This window comes from Erpetoichthys calabaricus, chromosome 8 (assembly GCF_900747795.2).
Source record: "Erpetoichthys calabaricus chromosome 8, fErpCal1.3, whole genome shotgun sequence".
NCBI lineage: Eukaryota > Metazoa > Chordata > Cladistia > Polypteriformes > Polypteridae > Erpetoichthys > Erpetoichthys calabaricus.
In genome coordinates, this window is record NC_041401.2 from 197,311,822 (window position 1) to 197,339,015 (window position 27,194).

Consider the following 27,194-nt stretch of genomic DNA (forward strand, 5'->3'; position numbering starts at 1 on the left):
ATACTCCAGCAGCAGCATACTGATACAAAAAACAATATTAAATTAAAGAGTGATAACAATGCAAGTAAAAACAGACAGTAACTTTGAATAATGTTAACGTTTACCCCCCGGGTGGTAAAATAACCCATGAAAGACTTCCTGTGTCAACTGCAGTGATTTTTGATGTTGGCATCTTAAGGTACCTTTGCTATTGTTATTAATTTACTGTTTTTTCAGTTTTGTGACCTCTGACATATTAAGCCGAATGTGCGCCTGTCCAGTGTAAATGCAAGTCCACACCATTCAGTCTGTCACCTCTGCTAAACGCTGCACAGATCCTCCCTTTATAGGGATGGCCTCATTACAGAAGCGTCTCACCCCAGGTACACAAAGTTTAGTCATTGAAGTTGTGGTTTGGGAGTTCATCTGGTGACCGCAGGTGGCACTTTCTTCTACTCCGGCCAGCATCGGGTATCCACTTCCTGCTGGTAAGTGAAAAATAAATAAATAAATAAAGGAAAAATGTCTTCCTCATTTAAAGAAATATGCACAGAAATGGTAGAGAAAATCCGTTTAAATTAGAAATACAAAATACTCAAAGTAAATGAGCAAAACACACATTTACAGAATATTGGTGACTTTTTACTCTTCATCACAAATCTGCGGTGATGCCGACTCCTCCTCCTCTGCCCAGTGGCACCTCATTTGTGTTGCACCTCAGTTCCGTATTGTTGCACTGTGAATTGTTAGCCGATGGCTGCATTCTGTGAGGTGGGCACTCCAGTAAGCGCTCTGTTCATTGATTGAGTTGACAGACTGAATTTTTGATTGTTCGCCCTGACTTTGTCAAACATTTAGTTTAAAACTCGTACACTTTATATTTTGTATTGTTCACTTTGATTTGCAGTTTTGTATTATTGTTAACACCAGTAACGGCGCATGCACTGCTATGATGATAACGTGCGGTGAATCCACTTGACTCGAGTATTCCTAATCCTCCTCCTCTTTCTTTCTCTGTCCGTTTATCATTCGTTTGCTCAGAGGTTAATGCGCCTGCTCCTTCCTGAGCAGCACTTCTGTTCTCCACCCTAGCGGCCCGCTTCTTCTCTTCTTTCTTTTCACATTAAAACTGATTAAGTCCGTGTTTGTGTTGCAATTACTTAGTATGTTTTCCTTAATTTTTCACTTAAGCTGGCACTTAGTTAAGTCTTCAATTGGCCTCAAGAATGATTTAAGATATGAAGAGGTAGAGGAAGTGACGGCAAAGGTGGTAGGGATGAGAATGGCGCCCGTACACATGCGCCGCCCTGCTGGCCGCTGCCGACAGCTGATTCTACAATAAAATAAAATAAAAAGAGGAATAACCCTGGAGGTCAATCCTCACCCCGAATGCGGGTAGTAGATGTCACGTAGTATCTGTGTACCAAATTTCAGGTCAATAGGTCAAAAGGTTTGCCAGCTACAGGTGATTTCAAATCCTGGACAGACAAACGGACAGCCACGCTAGCGTATTGTATAAGAAGATTGTAGCGCTGTGAAGGACTGGTGCCCTGCCCAGGGACTGCTCCTGCCTTGTGCCCAAGGCTCGCTCGGCTAGGCTCCAACCCCACAGCAACGCCGTTCAGGATGAAGCAGGCTTTGAAGATGGTATGGCAGAATGGATTCTTTCATTCTTCACAAGGCTCTTTTCTTTTAGGGGGCTCGCTATGCCTTAAATGACTGGTCGCTGTTGCCACACTAGCTGGAATTCTGTTTGCGACATTGCAGCCTTGCTGTTTTTATGGGCGCTCCTGCTGCTGGCTCTGAAGCTGCTCACTTGCATGATGGAATGCCAGCTCATACTGTGAGTGATTCGTCGTCCCAGACTGATGCAGCTTGTCAGCTGTGGACACCAGGGGGCACTCCAGCTCCCTAAACACCTGACACAAAGGCTCAGGTACAAATGGAAAAGTACTAAGAGTCTTTATCACAGGCAATACATTACAGGCCACCATTTTCCCACACCACAGCCAGAAGCACAACTCTGATCTTTTTCTCCCTTTCAGTCACTGCCTCCTCTGCTTCTTTTGCAAGCTTTCTGTGCTTTCCTCCCGACTCCAGCTCGAGGATTCAAGGTAGGCAGCTGCCGCAGCTCCTACTATTTATTTGAGCCACCCTAGAAGTGCTCCCGATCTTCTGCACATGTGGTCTGTAAGCACTTCTGGGTGAGGTGGAAACCACATGACGTAGGGACTCCCTAATCCTACAGCTTCCCCTGACTGCTCCCATGGGATCCAACAGGGCTGTCCACTGGGACTACAATGCCCAGCATGCCCTGCAGGCACCCATGTGGGGATACAAGCCCGTGATCACTGTTATCTAGCATCCTGAGGGAGGCAAGGCCCTATGTAAGAGGTCTCCCCCTGTCCTTCCTTCTAAAGGGTGTCCCGGCTGGTTAAGGACACCTGCCATCCCTCACACAGCGTCATTACGTAGCCCTCCTGTCAAACTCACTGTCCCCAGCAACCACCTCCAAGTCCCTGAAATGGCACACTACACTTCGAAACGGCAGGGTGGTCCTTTCTGCTGCAACTGCGCAGAACGTGATGAGGTCACATCAGCAGGGCTCTGGAGCGCTTATCTGTTAGGTGGCACAGCAGGATGAGGTGGTCTGTCAACTACAAGTCAGCAGGTGAACTTTGTATGGAGCTGCAGATGTACTGGTCTCTTGGCTGTGTCCCTTCACTGAACTGACACTGCAAATACCGGTCCAGGTCCAGATCTCTGCTTTGGGACTCTCCCTCCAGTGCTGCTCAGTAATGCCTCTGTCATCTGCCTTGTCCTTTGCCTGTGTGGTGTACTTCACTATTGTCAGTGACAACTTAATCTGTCACACTTTTCAAGTTCCATAAACTAGATGCTCCACCAGCGTCCACGCGCCCAAACCACAATGGAGTTTAGCAGATGGAGAAGCACTGGTGGTGCTGCAGAGGTAAGTCTTAGCTAAGCCATCTTCATCCCTGTACTGATGCTGCAAATGGCTCAACCTCAAGATGCTTCAACAAATCCTCAAAATAGCAAAGCAGGCCCATTATGGTCTCTGTGGCACTCAGCGCCTGCTAAAATCAGACTGTTGGTTTTTGTCCTGCCTCTGTCGCCAATGTGGGACTGCTGGTGGTGCCAAGTGCCAAAATGGGTTCTTGTAACATTACATAGCTCTGTTGAATGGCTTGCTGTCCTCAAAAGGACTAATCTCGCTTGCTGCACTAGTTGGTATTCTGTTTGCGACACTGCCGGCTTGCCGTTTTTATAGGCGTCCCTGCCGCTGGCTTTGAAGCTGCTCGTTTGTATGCCAGCTCACAGTGTGGGTGACTCATCTGTGGCTGAGGAACTTTATCAGCACTGTTACAGTATCCCTGTTTAAATAACTACAGTGCATGAAAATGCAACTGAAACTCAATACTTGTTGGTGGGGACATCATTTTTGTCTTCATTAACGGTAACGACTGCTGTTAAAATATCACATTTGTTGCCAAGTCGTTTACTACTTCATGTAAATTTCATCCATCCATCTTCCAACCCGCTGAATCCAAACACAGGGTCACGGGGGTCTGCTGGAGCCAATCCCAGCCAACACAGGGCGCAAGGCAGGAACCAATCCCAGGCAGGGTGCCAACCCATATTCATACCAATTATGAAGATAAAAGTTTTTATTGGAAGACCGAAAAAATAATTAGTTTAAACACAAATGGACCTAAACGAGAATTTTTTTTTTTTTTTTAATACTTACGGGTCTGCAATTAAATAAAATGTCCGCTCCCACCCATTCAAATTTCACGGGCATTTTTTCACAAGGCACCCGATGCTCCATGGGGGGTATGTCCAACTGCCCCGACCCCCAAACTGAGGGTCTTCGAGTTTATTTGAGTCTAGCGCACTAACTGGATTAATGGGTAGCCTCTGACGGTCCGGTCAGCCCACTCACAAGTGTCCCGGTTCGGGAGTCCAGTCTGTGCCGCACGCTAATGTAATGGGCACGTCGTCTTGACTTTGTTATGTTTTATTATTATAACTCTTTCAGGTAATACTGCCCTGCTGTTCTATTGTTAGAGTGCTCATTTCTGATACTCTTTGCCCGCATATAAACGTAAAATCACCTTCTTTAAAAGTCACATCGTGCTTTACCTGACGCGGCGACGCGCTCCCCACTCACAGATCTGCAGCGCGCGCCCGACGCTGTTTTTTTTTTTTTTTTTTTTTTTTTTTAAACCCCACAGATCACGCGCCGGCCTATTCCAGCTTCTGAGGCATCCCAGGATATGCCTGTCGTTAAAAAAAATATATAAAATGAAACAAATAAAAATATTCATGATAAATATCTTAAAAATGTGTATATTATAAAATCTAAAATATTCGATCAAAATTCATCTGTAAACAGTAATAACAAGGCTTGACTACAGGGATTCGTTCAGGCAGTCTCGGAGCCGCCTAAGAATGCGGAAGTTCAACTGGTGAACTTGAGAAGAGTTGGACGGCTGATGGTGTTGTTTTTTTTTTTTTTTGGGTCGGAGTCTGTAGGGAAGCAAGACATCTTGAACTGTGTGAAGGGCGAAGCAGCTTGAGGCTGTGCTGAAGAGACGGAGATGCCTTTATTTGCTCCCAATCCTTTTGATCCAGATGTGGGTGAGTGGACGCCGCCGGCGGGCTCTATTCGCTCCTCTCCCCTTCCCCGGTGTTTTCGTGGCCTGCCGCTGATCTCCTAGTCCAGTGACTCGTCAACTCGGGGCCGCTCTGCTGTACTCATCCCTGCTCGTCGGTCGGGCCCCCCCCCGCCAACTGCCATTGTCGACTTTGTCGCCAATTAGCGTTAGTAAAACTAAAAATAATGATGATAAAATGTCCACCAGGAGATGACCGCTCTCCTGTTGACGTGTCGTGTGCTGTAACTGGTCACGCATTTCATCAGGTGTCGGCGCGGGTTACATTAAGTAATTGGCCGAGTTCGAACGGTAAAGGCAGGGCCGCTGGACGTTGTACGTTTTACTAACCGAACAGCCTTATGATTGAAAATGACTTAACTGGACCCGAAACCTTACGGTCCACGCCCCCCAATACTGCCATTGGTTTCGTAGCGCCTTTTCAAAATGCCGGCTTCACTGATCAGTTAATACAGCATCGGCTCGCTCGCCTGCTTAGTGCCTTTTATTGTTCATTGTTGTTATCTCACTGACTGATTTCTTCACCCACGGCGACTTACAACATTTGTTACACAATTGTTTCCATTTCTTTCATTTTTTTTTTCCTGTTGGTGATCATGCAGGTCAAGTGACTATATCGGGGTCGCGTAGTGTAAGTAGCAGAAGCTGAACACACAGCCTCAAGGCTTGAAGTCCAAATCCGCAACCACTACGCCACACTACGTGTAGATTTCCTTGTCGTGACTGGTGGTCGCTGTGGGTTGTGCTGTATAAAGTAATCCTCGATTGATTGAGTGGATGTCGCCAGGTCACTGATGCAGGACTTGTCTTTGGATTTTTAATGTCCACTCATGGCAATTAATGAGCAGTGACCAGCCAAACTCCTGCCAAAGCAATCTTTTAGATTTTTGTGGATCAGGCAAATGCAGTAGTTGACGAGAACAAAGCATAGCTGGAATTGACCTCCGGTTTCACAAAGCCGTTGACGTCATCCTACCACACCACTGTTTCGTCCTGAAATTGGAAGCTGTAGGCATCAGAGGTGTTCAACAAAACTGAAGTTCAAGTTGGGTAATCGGCAGGGGACAAAGTGGGCAGAATATAATGCAGTCATTAATGGAATCCCCCAGGGGTCTGTGCTAGCTAGCACCGTCACTTTTTCCTGATTTATACAAGCTGTGCTACCCATCTAAGACGGGTTGAAATCAAAGTAATCAACGTAGACCTTCACATTGATGTGTGCAGTGCACCATCTGTTGGAATGTGTTTTGTAACTCATCCACCTGAATGAAAGGACAAGTGTCTGTCAGGTTTGCTGTGTCTTTGCCATTGCAACTGACGGTGCATCACAAACATTTGTAGTAATACAGCGCATTGCATTTTACATTCCAACAGATAGCACATCAAACTTTTAACACTGCTTTGATGAATCCCTTACCGTATTGCATATAACAGACATGTTTGTTATTACATCCACTGGAACATCTCAAACGTTTGTAGTGTTGTTTTATTCCTGCAAATGTTTGTTGCACCATCTGTTGGAATGACAAGTGCATTACAGTTTACATTCCAGTAGATGGAGCACTATAAACATCAATGCTGAGATCTACGTTGATTACTTAGCACAGCTAGTGTAGTAATAAAATGTTTGTCATTCCAACAGATGGTGCAACTGTTTTATGCCATTTGCTGTGATATTCATAAAAGCAGTGCCTACCTTTGCGATGTGCCATATGTTGGATGAACACACAGACAGACACACAGTCACTTGTCCTTTTATTAAGATGGATTAATGACATTGATTCTGGTGTAGCTGGTAGAAATTTGCAAAAGTTACAAAAATCAGAACAATGGCAGACACTGAGAAGGCAGTGCAGAAAAACCTGGTCAAGCTTCAGAATTGGGTGCCAACACTTGACAAATGGAGCTTGATGTAGAAAAGTGCTACACGTGAGAAGAGGAACATCAGTTGTAACAACAAGATGGAAAACACGGGACTGAAGGAAGGAACCTTTGAAAAGGATTTAGAGGTTTAGACTGAACAATGTGCAGATATTATTAAAGAGGCAGGTGAAGTATTAGGATTTACCGTTTAAAAACTGCCAAGCAGAAATCGATGGACGGTATGCTCAGACTAGTGGGACCACATCTGGAGTACAAAGTGCAGTTCTGGTCGCCGTGCTACAAGAAAGACATGGCGGCACCTGAAGCAGTGCAGCGAAGAGCAACCCAGTGCATCATGGGACTAACGTTGGATCAGTGCCAGCTTTTGGGCCTGAGTACCCATACAAAAAAGTAGCAAAGCACATGACATAAAACTCCCCAGCCATGTCTCATAGCTGGCTTCGTACTGTGCCACACTGTCATGCTTGTCCCACTCCGCTGGTCAGTACCAGGAGCTGTGGTGATGGGATTGTCCCCCTCCGAGTCGCCAGCCTTTTTATATGAATATATGTTGAAGATTTCACCCTGTGGAGAATCAAATTTGATGTAGTCCGTTTGTTTAATTGAGATTGGGGGTTTGCAATCACATTAGTGCTAATGAAGAACTGAGGGCATTTAAAACGGGTACAGAAATGACTGAAATGCTGGTACCGTGCAGTTTTAAAACTGGTTCTTTCAGTGCCACCAGGACTGAAGGGACATGTCCTACTACAGCAGGCTCAGAGAATACAACTGGTTTGCTCTCGAGCGGCGGAGACTGCCCGGGGACCTCATCCAGGTCTTCAGAATCTCCAAAGGCTTTGGAAAAAGAGATCCATCAGAATCCTTCCAGCTTAATGGTGAATGGCATCCTCAAGAGCACCAGCGGAAATTAAGGTGACGGGCGTTCAGGATGAACTTCTTTACGCAAAGAGTTGTGGGAATCTGAAACAAACTACTGAGACGTGAACTCTGACAACCTTTCTGAAGGATACAAAGGAAATCCAGCAGTTAGCTACGCAAGTGTGATCGACAGCTGGACTGAATGGTCTTTCTCGTTTTTCAAATCTGCATTCTTAAAACTCTGTGGAGTGGAAAAGCCACAGATGGATTTCTTGCGTAGGGCTACTCTGTGTACTTAGCATGTGAACAAATGATGTTCACTCTTCTGGTCTGTAGAATTTGGCCTTTTAATGGTTTCAGCTGTGAGCAGTCAGACTGTTTGTTCTTGTAATCAAATCTCAGTCTGGCCGAATGTTTGCTTATTTGGGAGCTGCGCTATTCACAATTCCTCGAGCACGTCCATTTACTTTCCAGCTTGTTCAATCCAGTTTAGGGCTGCACGGCTCTCTTGGCAGGATGAGGTGCGGGTAAAAACCAGTGGAGGGCAGAATACCAGCCCAGGGGCAGGCACATTCATGAACACATCACCATCAGATGGCACCAATACAAATTGTCGAGTTAACATGACATGCACAACAAATCCCAGGGCACCTTTGAGGATAAGAAAAGCCATGACGACTAAAAACGGGTGACGTGGCTCACTTCAGACCTGGCAGTGAGTAAGTGATGGAGACTGAGCCTTTACTGCTTTGCCACGTCAGCGGTCAGCCTGTGGACAGCTGGGCCACCCGTGACTGCCCCAGTAATAAATGACAGGACACCAAGGCTAACACACAGTTGTCCCAACATCCGATCTAAAGAAGTGTCTTCAGTTGATTCAGAGGTGACCCCCCAGTCAGCGACTGCGTTTACATCCACACACAAAACCACAAACCTGCTCTTAAAAATTCAAACTCCTCTGTCTGAACACTCCGATATCGTCGAACGTCCTCGTCGGGCACCACGAGTTCAAAAACAAGCCTGAAGCCTTCTTGTGCCGTAAAGTAAATAACGGCCATCTCCGGCCTGAGACCCCTGCTGATTTGTGGAGTGGACCCTCTTTAACAGATAGTCAGATGAACGGACGCTTTATTTATAGCTTTCTGTTACCGGATTGGCTCTTTTCTGCTTGGCTGTGCGACTGAGCCCTGGGCTGGAGTGGCATACCGGCACGTGTGTGTCTTGGCGTACGCCCGGTTCTGCTGGAAGAAGAAGAAGAAGAAGAATAACAGCGCTGGTATTTGTACTTGAGTGAAACGAGTATTGTGTTTGGTTACTTTAAAAAGTAATCGGTCTGAGTGATGTGTGTTACCCTACTGCTCTTGAGATTGAGTTTAGCTCGGTACGTTCAGCTCATCAACAGAAATTCAGCCATTTCTGAAATAGCGAGATGGATGATTTCAGTCAGGCGAAGGAATAAATGCAATCACCCAAACGTTTGCCTCTCCAAATGTGTTTTGTTGGCGCTTGTACCCGAGGCTGCTGAAGGTGTGTGGAGTGCAGTGGCCATGCACAGACTACAGAATCCTGGTTAAGGGTTTGCATGGCCACGTGATCAGGTTAGTCGGGACAAGGGACACGGCTTTACATGGCACTTTAGAAAGCAGGTGTCTGACAAACTGGGTTGTGAGGCGCCTGGTGTGCCACTCATGTGATGAGAAGGCCCTGCTAGTAACGCTAGGTGTCATCTTTGAATGTTCTGAGCAAGCTGAACGCGTGGGTGGGTGCGTCACTGCCTTCACTTTAATAAAGCAGCCCACGGGGATGGCAGTGACTAGCATGGTGTCGGCACGCCAGTCGATCGTCTTCATACCTGAGTGACAACGCCTGTGCCAATCACCGACGTAGCTGACCACTTGCTGCACTAACTTCTATTGAAAATGTCCTTTCTCAGCCCTGACCCCATGACATTCAATCACAGCAGGCGCTCTTCAGCGGGATACCAAACAATATAAAACTAATATTACTATAAAGCAAAATTCATGAAACACAGTGAAAGTAGGAACTGCCTGTGAAAGAAAAGCCACCAGTGACGGTGAAGACGCGTCTGAATGCTGCGCTGCTCCAGGCTGCAGTTGAGCCCACAGAGCTCTTCATCGTGACGATTTGTGACGTCTTGTCTCGGTGATCAGCTACGTGTGCATCGGGCTAGCTGGGGGACGTGGCCCGGGTGCCAGCGAGCAGAAGAGCAGACTGGGGTCTTGTGTCTTGTTTGGGTGGTCATCTTCTCTCTCCCCCACACTTTAAGGGGTCTCTTCATGTAGAAATAAATAACTGATTACGTGCATGGTCACTAATCGTAATGCCAGTGTGATCCTTCCTTGGGCTGATTGTCAATTCTGATATTAATTACCTCAGACCCCTCTAAAAGAACGGCGTGAAATCTTCAGAGTTCAACTCTGTAGCGACATACAATACAAGACAGTTTAATGTTGTAGTGCTGCAGTGACAGCCCCCCAGCCTTGACTCTCTAAGACAGGGGTCTCCAACTCCAGTCCTGGAGAGCTACTCTGGCTGTAGATTTTCATTCCAACTCTTTTCTTAATTAGTGACCAGTTTTTGCTTCTAATGAACTCTTTCCCTTTATTTGAACTGACTTTTCTTGAGACTCTGACCGCTGATTTGATTCTTTTTTCCTTAAGCGGCACCTAAACATAAATTTGATGTGAAGTGAGTGAGCCAACAAATGAGCAACTAAGTTGGGGCCTCAAACACCAACCAACTTCACGTTTCTTAATTTGAAGCCAGTTCTATGGAATTCTATGAGGAGGCAACAAAAGGATACGATCAAAGTGGAGCAGATGAGATTATTTATCTGGACTTTCAGAAAGCATTTGATAAGGTGCCACATGAGAGGATGGGCATCAAACTAAAAGAAGTGGCAGTTCAGGGTGATGTTTTTAGATGGGTGCAGGATTGGCTCAGACACAGGAAGCAGAATGGTGATGGTGTGAGGAACCTCATCAGAACTGGCCGATGTTAAGAGTGGTGACCAGCAGGGGGCAGTGCTCCGGGCGCTGCTATTATTAATATTTATAAATGATTTAGATAGGAATATAAGTAACAAGCTGATTAAGTTTGCAGATGATACCAAGATAGGTGGATTAGCAGATCATTTAGAATCCGTTATATCATCACAGAAGGACTTGGATAGCAGACAGGCTTGGGCAGATTTGTGGCAGATGAAATTTAATGTCAGTAAATGTAAAGAATTACACATAGGAAGTAAAAATGTGAGGTTTGAATACTCAATGGGGGTCTGAAAATCGAGAGTCCACCTTATGAGAAGGACTTAGCTTAGAGTCCAGTATGACTCCTATCGACTTCCCGACAGTGCTCAGAAGCCATTAAGAAGGCTGACAGGTTATATAGCGCCTTGATGTGTGGAGTACAAGTCACAGGAGGTTCTGCTCAAGCTTTATAATACACTGGTGAGGCCTCATCTGGAGTCCTGGGTGCAGTTTGGGTCTCCAGGCTACAAAAAGGACATAGCAGCACTAGAGAAGGTCCAGAGAAGAGCGACTAGGCTGATTGAGGGCTACAGGGGTTGAATTATGAGGAAAGATTAAAAGAGCTGAGCCTTAAACAGAAGATTAAGAGGAGACCTGACTGAAGTGTTTAAAATTATGAAGGGAATTAGTGCAATGGATTGAGACGGTTATTTTAAAATGAATTCATCAAGAACACGGGGACATAGTTGGAAACTTGTGAAGGGGAAATTTTGCACAAATATTAGGAAGTTTTTCTTTACACAAAGAACAATAGACACTTGGAATAAGTGACTGAGTAGTGTGGTGGACAGGAGGACATTGGGGACTTTCAAAGCTCGACTTGACATTTTTTGGAAGAAATAAGTGGATAGGACTGGCGAGCTTTGTTGGGCTGAATGGCCTGTTCTCGTCCAGAGAGTTCCAATGTTCTTTGTTATTTCATTCCATGGCACTTGCTCATTCAGCCATGGCAGACATTTCCAAAACTGTTGATTTTCTTTTTTCAGAGGACTGGCTGTCAAAATGTTTTGTGGATCTGAGCAGAGCAACATTACTGAGGCCTTCACCTTTCTTTATTTTCAGTTATTGTGTGGTAGACGCCGGTTGTTGTTTATCTGTTGGTTCATTTTGGTTCAGTAAATATTTTGTGTTTGCTAATTAATTCTTTTGAGGGCTGAATATGTTTTCCAAAAACTCAGTTTCTTGTAAATTACACAAAGCAATGGTTTCACACATAACTCGACATAAGCTGCATGCTGTGGCTGCTGTTGGCGCCTGTTCTCCATCTCTGGCAGCAGTAGTGATGGCCAGTAGGAATACAGCGGTGGCAGTCGCAGTGTGACACAATCTGGTTTGTGCCTCTTGTCATTGTACGTGGTGGTCCTCCCAGGTGAATGTGCATCAGCTACATGAACATGTTCAGCACCACAGTCAGCTGGGGACCGATCAGCTGATGCTGGTGCCTCACTATCCTTTTCGATCACTTGTATCAAAATTGGAGTCCGACAAGTCAGTCCGATTCCTCGATAATGCGCCAAACGTTGCTCAAGGAGTATTTAGCTTGTGCATTCGCGTTGATCTCCTGCCAAATGTCGATGCCATTTTAGAGGTTGTTTGCTCTTCACTGCAGGGAGTTCAGCTTAAATCAGTGACGCTAACTTTCCTTCTATAGCAAAGAGAGTCGAACTACAACATAACGGCGAGTTTTGTCACAGTTTACAGCTGATTACCGTCCTCTACTCCTGAATTTCAACAAAAGTCGACATCCGCCCTGAAAGAGTTAAGGGAAAAAAAAAATAATTAAGGCGGCCGCGTCTTAAGTTGTGCATCAATTACAATAAAGGCAAAGAGTTAATTAGCTGTAAAATCTGGTCACTAATTAAGAAAAGGGTTAGAATGAAAACCTGCAGCCACTGCGGCCCACCAGGACTGCAGTTGGAGACCCCTGCTCTAAGATAAGAAAGAAACTCCCCCAAAAAAACCCTAAATAGGGAAAAAAAAAAATGGGAAAGGCCCTTCAAAGAGAGACCCCTTTCCAGGTAGGTCGGGTGTTGCAGTGAACAGAGCAGAAGATAACACAAGTCCTGGTCAATACAACACAATAGTGCAATAGAAGTATTACAAGAACAGAGCAGAATTCAACAGTAGGTGACATCCCATAATAGGATTTGTTCAGATATTCAAGACTTCACACTTGTGTCTAGGAGATGCAAATATTTCGACACAGGAGTTTGCCTGAGTTGAGATGCAGAGTCCAGCAGTCCGCAGGTCAGTTGGATGTTTTAGTTTATGGCCGTTTAGTTCAAATTAACTTTATCTGGGGGGTTTGGTAAACGTCTTGTGTCCCGAGTGGTGGCTGGCCGGCCAGTTAGGGTTGACTTTATGACATCCTATCACCGTGGAGATTTGTATTTGTATTAAACATCTGCAGTCCATCCATCCATCCATTGTCCAACCCGCTGAATCCAAACACAGGGTCACGGGGGTCTGCTGGAGCCAATCCCAGTCAACACAGGGCACAAGGCAGGAACCAATCCTGGGCAGGGTGCCAACCCACCGCAGACATCTGCAGTCCAAGTTCTTATTTTATATCCGTATTGTTTAATTTGTATGGATTACAATAAGCAGTAATATCACTTTTTTTTACAGTGAAATTCTGGCAAACACAGCTGCCATTCAAATAGTGTAAATGTAACTTTTGTTTTCTCAGTTTATTATTGTGAGTTTGTACATTTCTTAAAAGAATCTTCCTGTGGTGTATTTCTGTCACAAGCAGTTAATTGAAATGTTGACGACTGATCGGAGCAGTGCAGGTTTGTATTTAGCTACGTGAGAAGCTGAAAGCGCGTGAGGTTCATTTATAGATCCTTCTGTGCAGACACTTAACTCTGCTCACTCCTCCATACTAAGCACATGCGTCCCATGAGGTTGGGGTCTCTTCACACCTTTGGAAATTCGGGACCTCAACACACTCATCCTGGGAATTTCTTGGGTTCCTGGTCTCACAAACGCTCACTCACAGTCACTCAGAGTCCATGTACATTTTTTATGTACCCAGAAGTAATTACACGATGTCAGTAAAGTGCTTGAACCTGACGCCATCCTTCTGCCTTTGTTCCTGCAGAAAAAGCAACAAATGAGCATAACACGGTGGACGACTGGGGCCTCATCATGGACATCTGTGATCGCATTGGAACGATCCCTAATGGGTAGGTAGACGTCTCAAACTGCCTGATGCCTCCTTGTGTTCTGCTTGTGTTTGGTTTCTTGTGTTCTTTTGCTAGCTCAGTCTGTTTGTTCCCAATAATCAGTATTTGTTAGCTTGTTTTTCTGGCCGAATGGCTGTGATGGTGCATTGAAGTGTAAATAAGCTGTTGGTTTTCATTCCATCCCAGACCACTCTTGATGGACAAGCCACTTTTTGTTCAGGTTAGCTTCATTTCTGCAATAATTCTATAGTGGAATAGACAAATGGCTGGGGCGTGCTCAGCAGTATCCTCCCTGATGAAATCCCAAAAACCGGGAAACCAAAAGTAGAAATTCATTTCACTGACATACTGTAGATCCCAAAGGCGAGTGAGAGGACTGTTTGGTTCACGCAGAACTATGTTTGCCACTGCTGATCAGAAACCAATGAGAGTACCTGTGCCATCTCTTAGGACAAGAAACACTTCAGCACTTTTATTTGGTGTGCAGTCTGATGATTCAAACTGGGAACACTTGTTGGAAAATGAATGAGAGTTGTCCACCATTCACGTTTGTGCTTGTCTGTAGTAAAGCCTCTCACTTGATGTGTTCTTCTTTTCAATTTCTTAGTGCTAAAGAGTGTTTGAAGTCCATATTGAAAAGAGTAAACCACAGAGTCCCACATGTTGCCATGCAGGCGCTGACTGTAAGTTGTTCTCTCTGTATTATTTGTACTTCCTTTACTGTCAGATATAATGTATGTGATTATTCCTTTGGTGACATTTCTGTCAAATGTGATGTAAATGAAGACAGAGGTCATGTCATTTTCTAACATGTTTATTCCACACCAGGGTCACAGGGGACTGGAGCCCATGCCAGCCAGCACAGATAGATAGATACTTTATTAATCCCAAGGGGAAATTCACATACTCCAGCAGCAGCATACTGATACAAAAACAATATTAAATTAAAGATTGATTACAATGCAGGTACAGAGAGACAATAACTTTGGATAATGTTAACGTTTACCCCCCTGGTGGAATTGAAGAGTCGCATAGTGTGGTGGAGGAACGATCTCCTGAGTCTGTCAGTGGAGCAGGACGGTGACAGCAGTCTGTCGCTGAAGCTGCTCCTCTGTCTGGAGATGATCCTGTTTAGTGGATTCTCCATGATTGACAGGCGCCTGCTGAGTGCCCGTCGCTTTTCCACAGATGTCAAACTGTCCAGCTCCGTGCCTACAATAGAGCCTGCCTTCCTCACCAGTTTGTCCAGGTGTGAGGCGTCTTTCCTCTTAATGCTGCCTCCCCAGCACACCACTGCGTAGAAGAGGGCGCTCGCTACAACCGTCTGATAGAACATCTGCAGCATCTTATTGCAGATGTTCAAGGACGCCAGCCTTCTAAGGAAGTATAGTCTGCTCTGTCCTTTCTTACACAGAGCATCAGTATTGGCAGTCCAGTCTAATTTATCATCCAGCTGCACTCCCAGATATTTATAGGTCTGCACCATCTGCACACAGTCACCTCTGATGGTCACGGGGTCCATGAGGGGTCTGGGCCTCCTAAAATCCACCACCAGCTCCTTGGTTTTGCTGGTGTTCAGGTGTAGGTGGTTTGAGTCGCACCATTTAACAAAGTCCTTGATGAGGTTCCTATACTCCTCCTCCTGCCCATTCCTGATGCAGCCCACGATAACAGTGTCGTCAGTGAACTTTTGCACGTGGCAGGACTCCGAGTTGTATTGGAAGTCCGATGTATATACTGTAGGCTGAACAGGACCGGAGAAAGTACAGTCCCCTGCGGCGCTCCTGTGTTGCTGACCACAATGTCAGACGTGCAGTTCCCGTGACGCACATACTGAGGTCTGTCTGTAAGATACACAGGGCACAAGGAAGGAACAAAGGGAGAGGCCTGATTTTGAAATTTTGCTTCTTACCAAACACTATGCTTCCTTTTTTGCTTGCAGATCCTCACATTTTAATCTTTTTTCTTTAAGGATGTTTAAGTGTGTCTTATGTATTCCCTCCATCATATATATATTTATAACTTGTTATGGACAGATGAGACAAAGGTAAAGACACAGCAAAGGTGTAAGTGCAGAGAAAGAACCGACTTTCAAACGGTCCAAGACCACCAACTTCATCTGTGTAACGGGATGTTGTCAAAAAGGTGACGTCACGGCCTAAGCGTATCACAGTTGTCACTACATCTGGCTGTGTCAGCTTCTCGGAGGACTGAAGTAATGATTGCCCCAGCAGATGGAGTGTATAAGCAGCTCTCTAGTCCCCTCCAGATTCATGTGAGGCTAGGGATCTGCCCTGGCAATCGGAAGGTTGCCGGTTCGAATCCTGTAAATGCCAAAAAGGGTTCCTGGTCTGTTGGGCCCTTAACCTGCAATTGCCGAGTGCTTTGAGTAGTGAGAAAAGCACTATACGAGGGGGGACCCAAAAATAACCGGAATTTTGTTGTTGTTAGGTTATTTATTTATTTCCGGTTATTTTTGGGTCCCCCCTCGTATAAATGCAAAGAATTATTATTATTATTATGTGCCAGTGCTTCATGCAGCAACACAGCAGAAGAAAGAAGACAAAGTGTTCTGTTCCTGACTGGTCAAGTCAATCAGGCATCTGAAAGTGGCAACAATAAAGGCCATTGCAGTAAATCTCAGAAAAAGGCAAATCAAAAGTTTGGTCATGTCGAGGGTGCCCTGGCTTGATGCCATTTGCAAATGTGAAGGACCTGCGACTAAAGTTTTGTACTTCTTTTAAGTTCTTTTGTCTAAAAACATGTACTCCCTTGGAAATGGAACATATATTGCAGAATGATGAGTCCAAATCGTAAATGTATATTTCCTCAGAATTGCCTGCAGAAGTGCATTCTGTATGGTTGCCCAGTGTTCATCTTTTCTTATTACTTCACAATTTCTGTGTTCGGTATAAATAGCAGTTTTGGTTTCACTCTCCCCATATTTATGGAAGGCATTATAGATTTAATTAAGCAATATTCCACATTACTAACTAGTATCCTTTAGAAAGTCTGCATGCTTATTTAATTGTTTATTTCAAGCCTAAATATGTTTAAATGGAGCATTCCTTTGCCTTCTTCATATTTGTATGGCTCTTAATATATATTTACTTTTTTTTTTTCAGTTGTTGGGTGCCTGTGTTTCAAATGCTGGGAAGATTTTCCATCTTGAAATTTGCTCACGAGACTTTGCAGCTGAAGTTCGTAGCATTTTAAATAAGGTAAGATCCTGGCTGTAACTGCATTTGCATCCTGCAGTGCAATGCTGGGGTGGTGATGCTTTATGACAGGTGACTGTTGAAGTATTTGCCTTCAAACTGAGCAAATCCTGAAACTGGACAGCTGCCTTTGTTGTGGCTTATTTTATTTTTTCCATTTTGCACACACCGTGTCATTTCAGCGTCAATGAGAAAGTCTGATGTGTGTAACATTCCAGTTCTCACTGTTGTGTCATGTTGGTTACTGCTGCTGCTTCATGGGCCCAGCGTCCTGAATTTGAGTCCCACACTTGTCTGGTGTCTGTGTGTAGTTGGCATGTCCTTCTCACATCTGACAGGCATTTCCATACCAAAGATATGTGTTTTTATAGTAATTGTTGACTCTATGGTGCTCTCTGTGTGAGTACAAGTGGTCCCTGCAATATACTGACACACCATTAGGCAAATTAAGCGCATGCTTAGGGCATCAAGGGAAAGTTTCCATTGCTGGATTTACCACGGACCATACGGTGCAAAACTGTAAATGCTGCAGCTGAACAAAGTTCCACAAAAAGGGTCCCCACATTAAATAAAACAATGATACATACATGATATATAATTAATAAAATAGTAATAAAATATATACAGTATATTAATCTTGGAAATACAACAAAATGAGAATTTGTAAAGTGCCACACAGTCCACCGAGGCTGACGTGGTCGTTCTTGTCCTTGGTCTTGTCTGTGGTCCCATTTAGTCATCCACTGAGAGTGAGTGCAGCTCATATATATGGGGGCACTAAAATCTTGTAAGTATTTAGGGCCTCTAAAGGTCTTAATCTGGTTCTGCTGACACTTGGCTGGCTCCTGCCAAGCAGGTCTGGGGTTTTTAAGGTTCTTCAGCTACAAAGGTGAGTCATTTACATCTTTTGTCAGTGAATGTTATTAAGCTGCTATTGATTTTAACAAATTTTTAATTGTCAAGTCAAGTTAGGGAGCATGCACTGGTACAGTGTGTTGCCGCACCCACTACACGACAAAACAACTTGGGATCCCGGTTTGCAACCCCCCCAGGCAGACAGGCGGTCCAGTCCCACCCTCCGGAAATAACCCTCTATCTGCCACAGCCAGGTGTTATGTGGGCGACCCTTTGGCCTGGTCTAGCCACTCAGGTCCCCAACAATGAGGATCTTACAAGCCGGATCACCCTCAGGGAAACGCGCCACATGGCCGTAACTGACGCTCCCTCACAATGCAGGTAATGTGCCTCATTTGGGACTCCATGAGCAACACAAAGTCAAACCAACGTTACCCAAGGATTCCCTGAAGAGACACAGTACCAAAGGAGTCCAGTCTTCATCTCAGGTCACTGGTTAGCATCCATGTCTCGCAACCCTATAGCAAGACAGGAAGCACCAGGACTCTATAAAGACTTGGACCTTCGTCCTTTTGCATAGATATTGGGAGCACCACACACCCCTTTCCAGCGACCTCATGACCCCCCCATGCTCTCTTAATCTGTCTACTGACTTCATAGGAAGAGTCACCAGAGACATGACTGTCACTGCCGAGGTAAGTAAACCTCTCAACAAGGTTGACACTCTCTCTGCAGACAGACACACTGCTGATGGCTGTGCCCAAGAGGTCATTAAAGGCCCGGATCTTGGTTTTTATCCAGGACACATCCAAAGCGTTCGACTCAGTTGATCGAACTGCCCTGTGGGATGTCCTGAGGGTTCGCGGGATCCCCTCGAGGTTTCTGGATATCATGGCCAGCCTGTACACTGGTACTGTGAGTGCTGTGCAGAGTGGAGACAGAACCTCTGCGTCTTTCCCAGTTGATTCTGGGGTTTGTCAGCGGTGTGTTCTGCTCCTACTCTGTTCAATGATCACATGGACTGGGTGTTGATCAGGGTCGTGGGGTCCAGCGGCTGGGGGGCATCTGTTGGTGAAGAAAGATTCACGGATCTTGACTTTGCTGACGATGCTGTGATCTTCGCGGAGACAATGGAGGCTCTGATCGGGGCGCATGAGAGACTGAGTGAGGAGTCGGAGTGTCTGGGCTTGCGAGTGTCCTGGATTAATTGTAAAGTTTTTTTGTTTTGTTTTTTTTAAATAAAGGAGCCTCACAAACTGACTGTGCAAGGCCAGACTTCTTTTTAAACATGTTTGTGTGTTCCTTTTTATCATGCTAAATTAAAATATGTGGAGTTTAAGAGAATTATTTATTTTTGTGTGTTTCAAAAAATTTTGTCCACACAGCTTTGAGTGCGATGGTCATTCCTGCACAGTAATAGTTTCATTCATTAATTTTTTCTGGTGTAGTAGTAAGGAGATTCATTCATTTTTTGTGAGCTCACGTTTTCCTTTGCAATGATCCTGGTCATGGCAGCACTTGGTACAGAATGCTAGGCTAGTACAGGGTACACTTGTACATGCATGCACACCATTATTCATTTGAATGTGGCCGGTTCAGAATCCCTAGTTAGACTTTAGGATGTGGGAGGAAATTGAAGTACGACCGTAAGCCATCAAAATCGGACTGAGAGGCAGGAGGACTAGACGTATACCACTGAGCCGCATGTAGTAAACACCAGATTTATGACTGCTGTTTTTTTTTTTTTTTTTAGGCTCATCCCAAAGTTTGTGAGAAGCTGAAAGTTCTCATGGTGGAGTGGGCAGAAGAATTTCAGAAGGACCCACAGCTTAGCCTTATCAATGCGACTATAAAGACCTTGAAGGAAGAAGGTGTTTCATTTCCCAGTCCAGGTTCTCAGGTACTACTGATGTGTTTTTACATGTGTGCGGCCTGTTTGAAAACGTTGGTCTGATAACTATTGCTTTTTTTTTTCAATTTCACATTTTGTATAGTCATATGAAAAAGTTTGGGACCCCCTCTTAGCCTGCATAATAATTGACTCTCCTTTCAACAAAAAAGATAACAGTGGTATGTCTTTCATTTCCTAGGAGTGCTGCAGTGTTTTCCAAACAAAGATTTTTAGTGACGCAGTATTTAGTTGTATGAAATTAAATCAAATGTGAAAAACTGGCTGTGAGTCGCCTTGTAATTTTGCTGATTTGAATGCCTGTCACTGCTCAATGCTGATTGGTTGATGAGCTCGTTAAGCCTTGAACTTCATAGACCGGTGTGTCCACTCATGAGTTATAAAGGTATTTAAGGTGGTCAATTACAAGTTGTGCTTCCTTCCCTTTGACTCTCCTATGAAGAGTGACAGCGTGGGATCCTCAAAGCAACTCTCCAAAGATCTGAAAACAAAGATTGTTCAGTCTGATGGTTTAGGGGAAGGCTACGAAAAGCCATCTCGGAGGTTTAAACTGTCAGTTTCTGTAACTGTAAGGAATGGAATCAGGAAATGGAAGGCCACAGGCACAGTTGCTGTTAAACCCAGCAGGTCTGGCAGGCCAAGACAAATACAGGAGCGGAATATTAACAGGATTGTGAGAATGGTGACAGACAACCCACCAATCACCTCCAAAGACCTGTAAGAACATCTGGCTGCAGATGGTGTATCTGTACATCGTCCTGCAATTCAGCACAATTTGCACCAAGAACATCTGTATGGCAGGGTGAGGAGAGAGAAGCCCTTTCTGCACTCACGCCACAAACAGAGCCGCTTGTTGTATGCCAATGCTCATTTAGACAAGCCAGATTCATTTTGGAACAAAGTGCTTTGGACTGATGAGACAAAATTGGAGTTATTTGTTCAGAACAAAAAGCGCTTTTCATGGCGGAAGAACAACACCACATTCCAAGAAAAACACCTGCTACCTACTGTCAGATTTGGTGGAGGTTCCATTATGCTGTGTGGTTAGTTCAGGGACTGGGGCCCTTGTTAAAGTCGAGGGTCGGATGAATTCAACCCAATTTCAGCCAGTTCTTCAGGATAATGTTCAAGCATCAGTCACAAAGTTGAAGTTACGCAGGGGTTGGATATTCCAAAAAGACAATGACCCAAAACACAGTTGGAGAAGTAGAATGTTCTGGAATGGCCGTCACAGTCGCCTGACTTGAATATCATCGAAAATCTATGGGATGATTTGAAGCAGGCTGTCCATCAAATTGAACGGAACTGGAGAGATTTTGTATGAAGAATGGTCAACAAGACCTCCATCCAGAATCAGACACTCATCAAAGGCTATAGGAGGACAGCGTCTAGAGGACAAAAGGAGGCTCAACCAAGTATTGATGTCATATCTCTGTTGGGGTGCCCACATTTATGCACCTGTCTAATTTTGTTATGATGCATATTGAATATTTTCTGTTAATCCAATAAACTTAATGTCACTGCTAAAATCCTACTGTGTGCATAAGGCATGTCAAATATTAAAAGGAAGTTCAGCCAGTGAGAAACAAAAAATACAAAGAATTAAGAGGGGTTCCCCAACTTTTTCATATGACTATATATACATTTTGTTTTTCTCCTGGTTTGTTGGAAACTCATGAAATCTCTTTAAACTGATTGTTTGTGTTAGTAGACCTCACCTCTCGGTGGTCCTGTTGTGTTATGTAATGCATGGTAAAATATAAAAATGTGTTTTTTAACAGTTCGATAGATAAATGTCTAGCTCAGTGGTCTAAAATGTGTTCCATGTATGACCCTTGATGATCAGATCCGAAGGAGAGATGTCAGAGGGAGCTGTAAGCTTTGCTTTTCAGGATGAAGGGGGCTTCCTAGGACTCCATTGGAGATGCAGCTGACGAGTCTTCCCACCTGATGCATTGATGTTTGTTTCTTTGACAGCAAGCAATGGGCTTCTTAAAATGCACTGCCCTTGCCTATGCCAGTCATCGCTGCTTCTCAGCAGGTGAAAATGGCAACTTTAATGAGTTCCTGGATGTTTTGTTTTTCCTCTTTTTTTTTTTTTTTTTTTTTTTTTTTTTTTTTTTTTTTTCTTGTGGGAAAGTGAAATATAAAAACTAAAAACAAATAAGTGTTTGATCTCTAGCCAACAATTTAATCAAACTGGCCGTTTAGTCAGAACTTGCCTTTTGTTTAGAGTTTTATACATAAATGAAGAAAGGACGTCTACATCCCTAGTAATCTAACTCACTAATGCTTCTCTAATTCTGACAGTCGGGCAGTTCTGCAAAGACCAGCACTCATGCAGTACAAAAGAATGCAGAAGACGATGATTTAGCAAAGGGTAAGATTCTGCCAAATGATACTAATCTACTTAAACCAATTGCAGTTGCGTCTTTACGTGATTAAGTGATGAATATGTCTGAGTGTTAACTACATGTGGATATTTCTGTTTTCTGATGACATTTGCTTACGAGAGCTCATACAGCAAAGGCAGCAACAGGCCCACCGTAGGAAGTCCTGACGAAGACTGTAGGAACTTTTTAGAAACTCTGGAACATTTGTATCATTCCCACCGCAGGAAATTGGGCCATTTGTAGTTTCTGGTCAGGAGCTCCTGTTGGTTTTTTTTTTTTTCCACTCCTACTTGTTCAACCAGAACCTTTCGTGGGAAGAGATGAGTTGTGCTGATTGGCTGACCACAAGCACTGGCGCCATCTCCCGACTCTGTTAGTAGTTTGCACTCTGGAGAGTTATCACTGAAGATGGAGTGCTGCACTTTCCACCACATCACTCTTCATAGCCGCCTTCCTGGTGCACCACGTCATACACTGCATTGAAGCAGTGATCTCCCTGACAAAGTGCAGTGTGTGGAAGCAACAAGGGGATTGGGGTTGTAGTTGTCCCCATGAACTCCTGAACACACCTCACTCTGCACCTCCTCACTTTTCTTTCCATGTCACGTATTTTGCATAAAGTTTACAGTTCATGTTGTGCAGTGGGAACACAACTCACAAAATTGGTCAGGGACCATAAGGGGCCTTCAGTACATCGTACAGGAACTCCATGGATCCTGAAAGCAAAGCTCCTGCAGTGGGAAAAGCGTCTCTTGTGATTTCAATAGGCAGTGATGGATTTCTCCACAAAGTGAAAGAAATATGAAGTGTGTGATCTAATCCTGCAGGATCCATACAAGTGATACCCAAAATGGATGAGTTTCGTTAGGTATTTGATTTTACAATCGCACAATGCAGAACTTACTAAAAAGTTTTTTTAAGGGGTACTAGAAGGTTTTTCAGGGGAGAAAGCAAGAAATATCGTTCCCTCGGGAATTGGCAACCTTGGACCCCTTTTGGACTCTCGGATGTCTCCATTGAAGGGTCCAGATTAAAATAATGGGGGGGGGGGGGGTTTGGAATTGTGACATGGCTAAAAGCGACACACAATCTGTTTGTTCTCTGATTTCATTTCTGAAGATTAAGGTAAGTATGAAACTTTCAGGAGCAGTGTTGTGTTTTCCAGCAGGGCCTCATTAATTCAGTCGTTCACACAGAAGCAAAAAAAATCTCTTACTATTGCATAAGGACAAAAATGATGTAGAGAGTTAAATATAAAAAGGAAAAAAATTTTATATTAAACTAAACATCTTTGTGTACAAATGACACAAATTTTGTTAGTCACAAAGTGCCATAGTTTCATGAAGGGAGTTTCACTGTGAATTCAATTTCATGCAAATTGCTTGCTCATTTTCCAGCCTTTGTATTAAAAAGATGTAGTGAACAAAGTCAATAGGTGCACTTCAACAGCTCAAAAACTATGAGATGTTAGAAACGTAGCGGTCTGTCTGTGTGCCGGGAAAGAATTACTGTTTTAAAATGGGTTCCACCGTTTACAGTGAGGCCAGTGTGCTCTTCAAGTATTGCAGTACAGAAAAGAAAATGAAGCACATTTCAGTAAAGTTTTGATTTCTTCAACAAATGTCAGACAGTTTTGTGTGTGTGTGTGTGTGTTAAGGTTGGGTGCTGCAAGTGCAGTCATTTTAATTTTTCCACTAACTTGGTCAGGACTGTGTCTAATGGGACAGTAGTCAGTTTTTCTTTAGAAATCAAAAGTGAAACTTGTTGTACTTTATCACTTTACAATTAGTAAGATGCTGCATGCATGGAGTGCTACAGTGTTTCTTGTTTATTCCTTACTTATCCACTGAAGAGATCTTTTTAAGTCCCTACTGCATTTAGTTTTTGGTGTCCTGTGTTATCCTGTGAAGTGTACTTTTAAATAATAATAATAATAATAATTGTGGCCAGTGACCCAAACCTGGATAAGCCACACAAGATGGACTGATGGATGAGTGGATGCTTCTGGCCATCTGCATGTAAGTGTGGTGTTGTTGGCACAGTTGATGAGCCCACCTCAGTTGTGACCGTACTGCACACTAACACACACTGTACCCCATCGTCCTGATAGTTCCTGATATCATGGGAAGGCATAGGAGTTCCTACAGCTTTATGGGAATCTTAAGTGCCAGGGCTACTTAATACCAACACAGTCGTCACCATACATTGCTGCTCACTGACTATTTGCTTTCTCTGTGGTGCTCATATAGTGAATATTATTCTGGGTTTTTTTTTTTGTTTTGTTGTTTTTTTTTATTTTTATATGTGTATGGATTTAAGTCTCCTCAATATTCCAACTATTGGATCAATCAAACCTATGCTGGCATAAGTAATTGTAGTTTTTTCCCTCCTCTGTAATTCTTTTTCTGAAACATTGTTGTTTATGTTAAAGTTGCTGGATTAGAATAATTTTTTTAATTCACTTAAATACTTTGACTTGTTTTTTATTAGATATGAAATCCTAGCATTACTTCAGGCATAGCAGTCAGATGCCTGTTTTACTTTTGCCAAGTGTTTTAGATTTGATTTGATTCGAGATCTTAATTGTCACATACACTGAGAGAGCCGAGTGAAATTCTTATATGACTGTTACAGTGATTTAGAAATATATACAGTAAATAAGACTGGCTGGAGATAAGTAAGTAAATAATTAATAAATAATTAAAAATAAATAAGTAAATGATTACAGTGAACAAGAGTTTAAAAAAAAAATAAAAAAAGTTCAGTCCAGTTTCCCATAAACCAACAGGTGGGTACAGTGCACAGGTGGACTCTGGGAGTTCAGTGACCTTTAGGCCGCCTCACCGTTGTCGCTGATGACATCGGTCACAGTGGTGTCACCTGTCAACTTGGTGATGCTGTTACCCTCACACTTTGCTGCACAGTCATAGGTGAGTAGACTACATAGCAGTGGCCTGAGGCGGCATCCTTGTGGAACACTGATGTTGGTGAGCAAAGTGTAGGATCCTCCACGCCTGGAGTCTGTCTGTCAGGAAGTCAAACACTCAGCCATTTTTAAAAGATTGTCTACTTTGGTTTACTGTCATTTAGTCATTATGACCATGAGCTGCTCCTCTTACTGTCTTCTCTTGTAGAAGTCCACATACAGTTGATTTGCCAAAGGTGTGACTATAAGCAGGCCTGACATATTTAAGTCCAGGGTCTATTGGAGAATATAGCCTCCTCTAAACTTTATGATTTTGTTTTCTTCTTTTTTTTGCAGCTGTACAGCCAAAATTTCTCTTACGGTTTTCCTTTTCAGCATTGAAATAACCTTTAACTTTTTCTTCCCATTTTTAGCTATTGAGCTATCCTTACAAGAACAGCGTCAACAGCCAGAGACCCGACCCATAATCCCTCCTGTAGATCCTCCTTTTAACAACAAGGACCTGAGAAAAGTGCGTGCCTTGTATGATTTTGAGGCAGTGGAAGATAACGAGTTGACCTTTAAAGCAGGAGAGCTTATCATCGTACAAGACGATAGGTATGTCCCCCTCGTACAGCAGGACCTATGAGGTTTGTTTGGTGGTTCTTGAGTTATGTATTTTCTTTTATGTTTAAACATGGATTTGAACAGTGCTGTTTCACTTTATAACACGCCCTATAATCCTTTTTGTGATAATTGATACAGCGAAGAGTGTTTTGGTGTTTCTTTTAACAAGAAAATCTTGTTTATTCAATTAGTGATCCGAACTGGTGGAAAGGAGAAAATCACAGAGGTGTCGGCCTGTTTCCATCTAACTTTGTAACGACCAGCCTAAATTCAGAGCCTGAACCGGGTAAGCATTTTGAACGACCGCGATTTGTATTCCAGTGTTGTATTATGTGGAAAATAAAACTAGCAGGATCAACACTGGCATTTCTTGGTTAGGGTAGCTTATTGTGGTAGGCTGTGTTAAGTTTGACTATAATGGCCATTCCTAGCTCAGTTGGCAGCACTGACTCGCCGTGTGTCTGTCCAGTATGAACCCTGCGTGTGCGGTCAGGGGTACTTGGCACAGAGTGCTTGGGCACAGTCTTCACTAGTGAAAGGCACCGTTGTATTCTTTTTTTTTTTCCCTGGAATTTAATAGTGGCATTGAAGAAGTAAATGAAATAGCAGACCAGTCAAACTTGAGTGAAAGGTGCCTTACAATTTTAAATGTACTGCTGGAAAACAAAGAACAAATGTTATTCATTTTCATTTTTAGCACTGCTTGTTGAGAAAACTGCTCATCTTGATGAAACAAAGCAGGAATCAAAGATCGAACCAGAACCCGTTTATATAGATGAGGTAGGTGTGCCACAGTTTGCTTTTAAATGGTTTAAAATGGAAGTGGTTAGTCAATAGAAGAACTGTGAAAAATCCTGTACCATCTGCTCACTTCTTTATAAATAAGAAACTACAGTAGTAAATAGAGCAGGACTGTTTAAGGCCATCTTTGACATACAATTAGAAATCAGAGTGGTGCCAACTGTGGCTCAGATGTGGCACGTCCAGCCTTTTCTTTCAGTTGCTGTGTGGTCACCTTGTTACTCCCCATTCGTGGGTTCTCGTCTGGACCTGGGGGGATTGTGTACTGACAAATGGAGGGCCAGGATGAACAAGTGCAAAGTTACTTAAACAAAATGAGGAAATTGTCAATCCTCGAGTTTCTCTTGTGATTTTATGTCAAACATTATAATGAGTAGTGGACAGCACCAACACATGAGGGATTCTTACATGGACTTTGGTTTTTTTTCTCTTCGCTTATACGTTTTACCAGTCCTTGTATTTTTCATTTTCACATTTCAAATTGTCGTTTATACCATTTTTTTAAATTTCTATTGTGTTTTGTTGATTAAAAGTCTTAAAAAATCTTATATTGCTATTTGCTTAGCTGCAGCAAGGCTAAGTGTGTCACTGGAGCTCCTGTCTCTTTGTGCTGTTTAAATAGCTGTAGATGTCTGATCTGTCCTAAGGTTTCCTCCTCTCTTTTCTTATGTCATGTAATTCCTGAGGCTCAAATGAAACCTGCATTGGCTTTGATGGGATGCCTGCTTTTGCTCTGAGCCCACTTTAGCTCACCAGTCCTTTTGACAGCCTGTTTTAGAAGTGAACCTCATGCTGTTTGCTTGGCTGTTTGTTGGTTAGGCAGGCAT

General features: G+C 43.6%; 1 protein-coding gene and 1 long non-coding RNA gene across 2 annotated transcripts in view; one reads left to right on the forward strand and one right to left on the reverse strand.

Annotated features, from left to right (window-relative positions):
- The first annotated feature begins 4,449 nt into the window (after positions 1 to 4,449).
- stam2 (signal transducing adaptor molecule (SH3 domain and ITAM motif) 2) overlaps positions 4,450 to 27,194 on the forward strand; it is a 31,215-nt gene continuing 8,470 nt past the window's right edge. Inside the window, exons 1-9 of the mRNA XM_028808083.2 lie at positions 4,450 to 4,641; positions 13,575 to 13,659; positions 14,267 to 14,342; positions 16,785 to 16,880; positions 19,486 to 19,632; positions 21,952 to 22,021; positions 25,374 to 25,557; positions 25,758 to 25,852; positions 26,264 to 26,346. Coding sequence (XP_028663916.1) covers positions 4,602 to 4,641; positions 13,575 to 13,659; positions 14,267 to 14,342; positions 16,785 to 16,880; positions 19,486 to 19,632; positions 21,952 to 22,021; positions 25,374 to 25,557; positions 25,758 to 25,852; positions 26,264 to 26,346 — 876 coding nt within the window. The 5' untranslated portion in view covers positions 4,450 to 4,601. The remainder of the gene's footprint in view (positions 4,642 to 13,574; positions 13,660 to 14,266; positions 14,343 to 16,784; positions 16,881 to 19,485; positions 19,633 to 21,951; positions 22,022 to 25,373; positions 25,558 to 25,757; positions 25,853 to 26,263; positions 26,347 to 27,194) is intronic.
- Positions 4,530 to 5,107, reverse strand: LOC127528875 (uncharacterized). Its single transcript, XR_007935482.1, has 2 exons — positions 4,796 to 5,107; positions 4,530 to 4,757 (listed from the first exon to the last, which is right to left on the reverse strand). It is a non-coding gene; the product is annotated as an uncharacterized LOC127528875 (long non-coding RNA).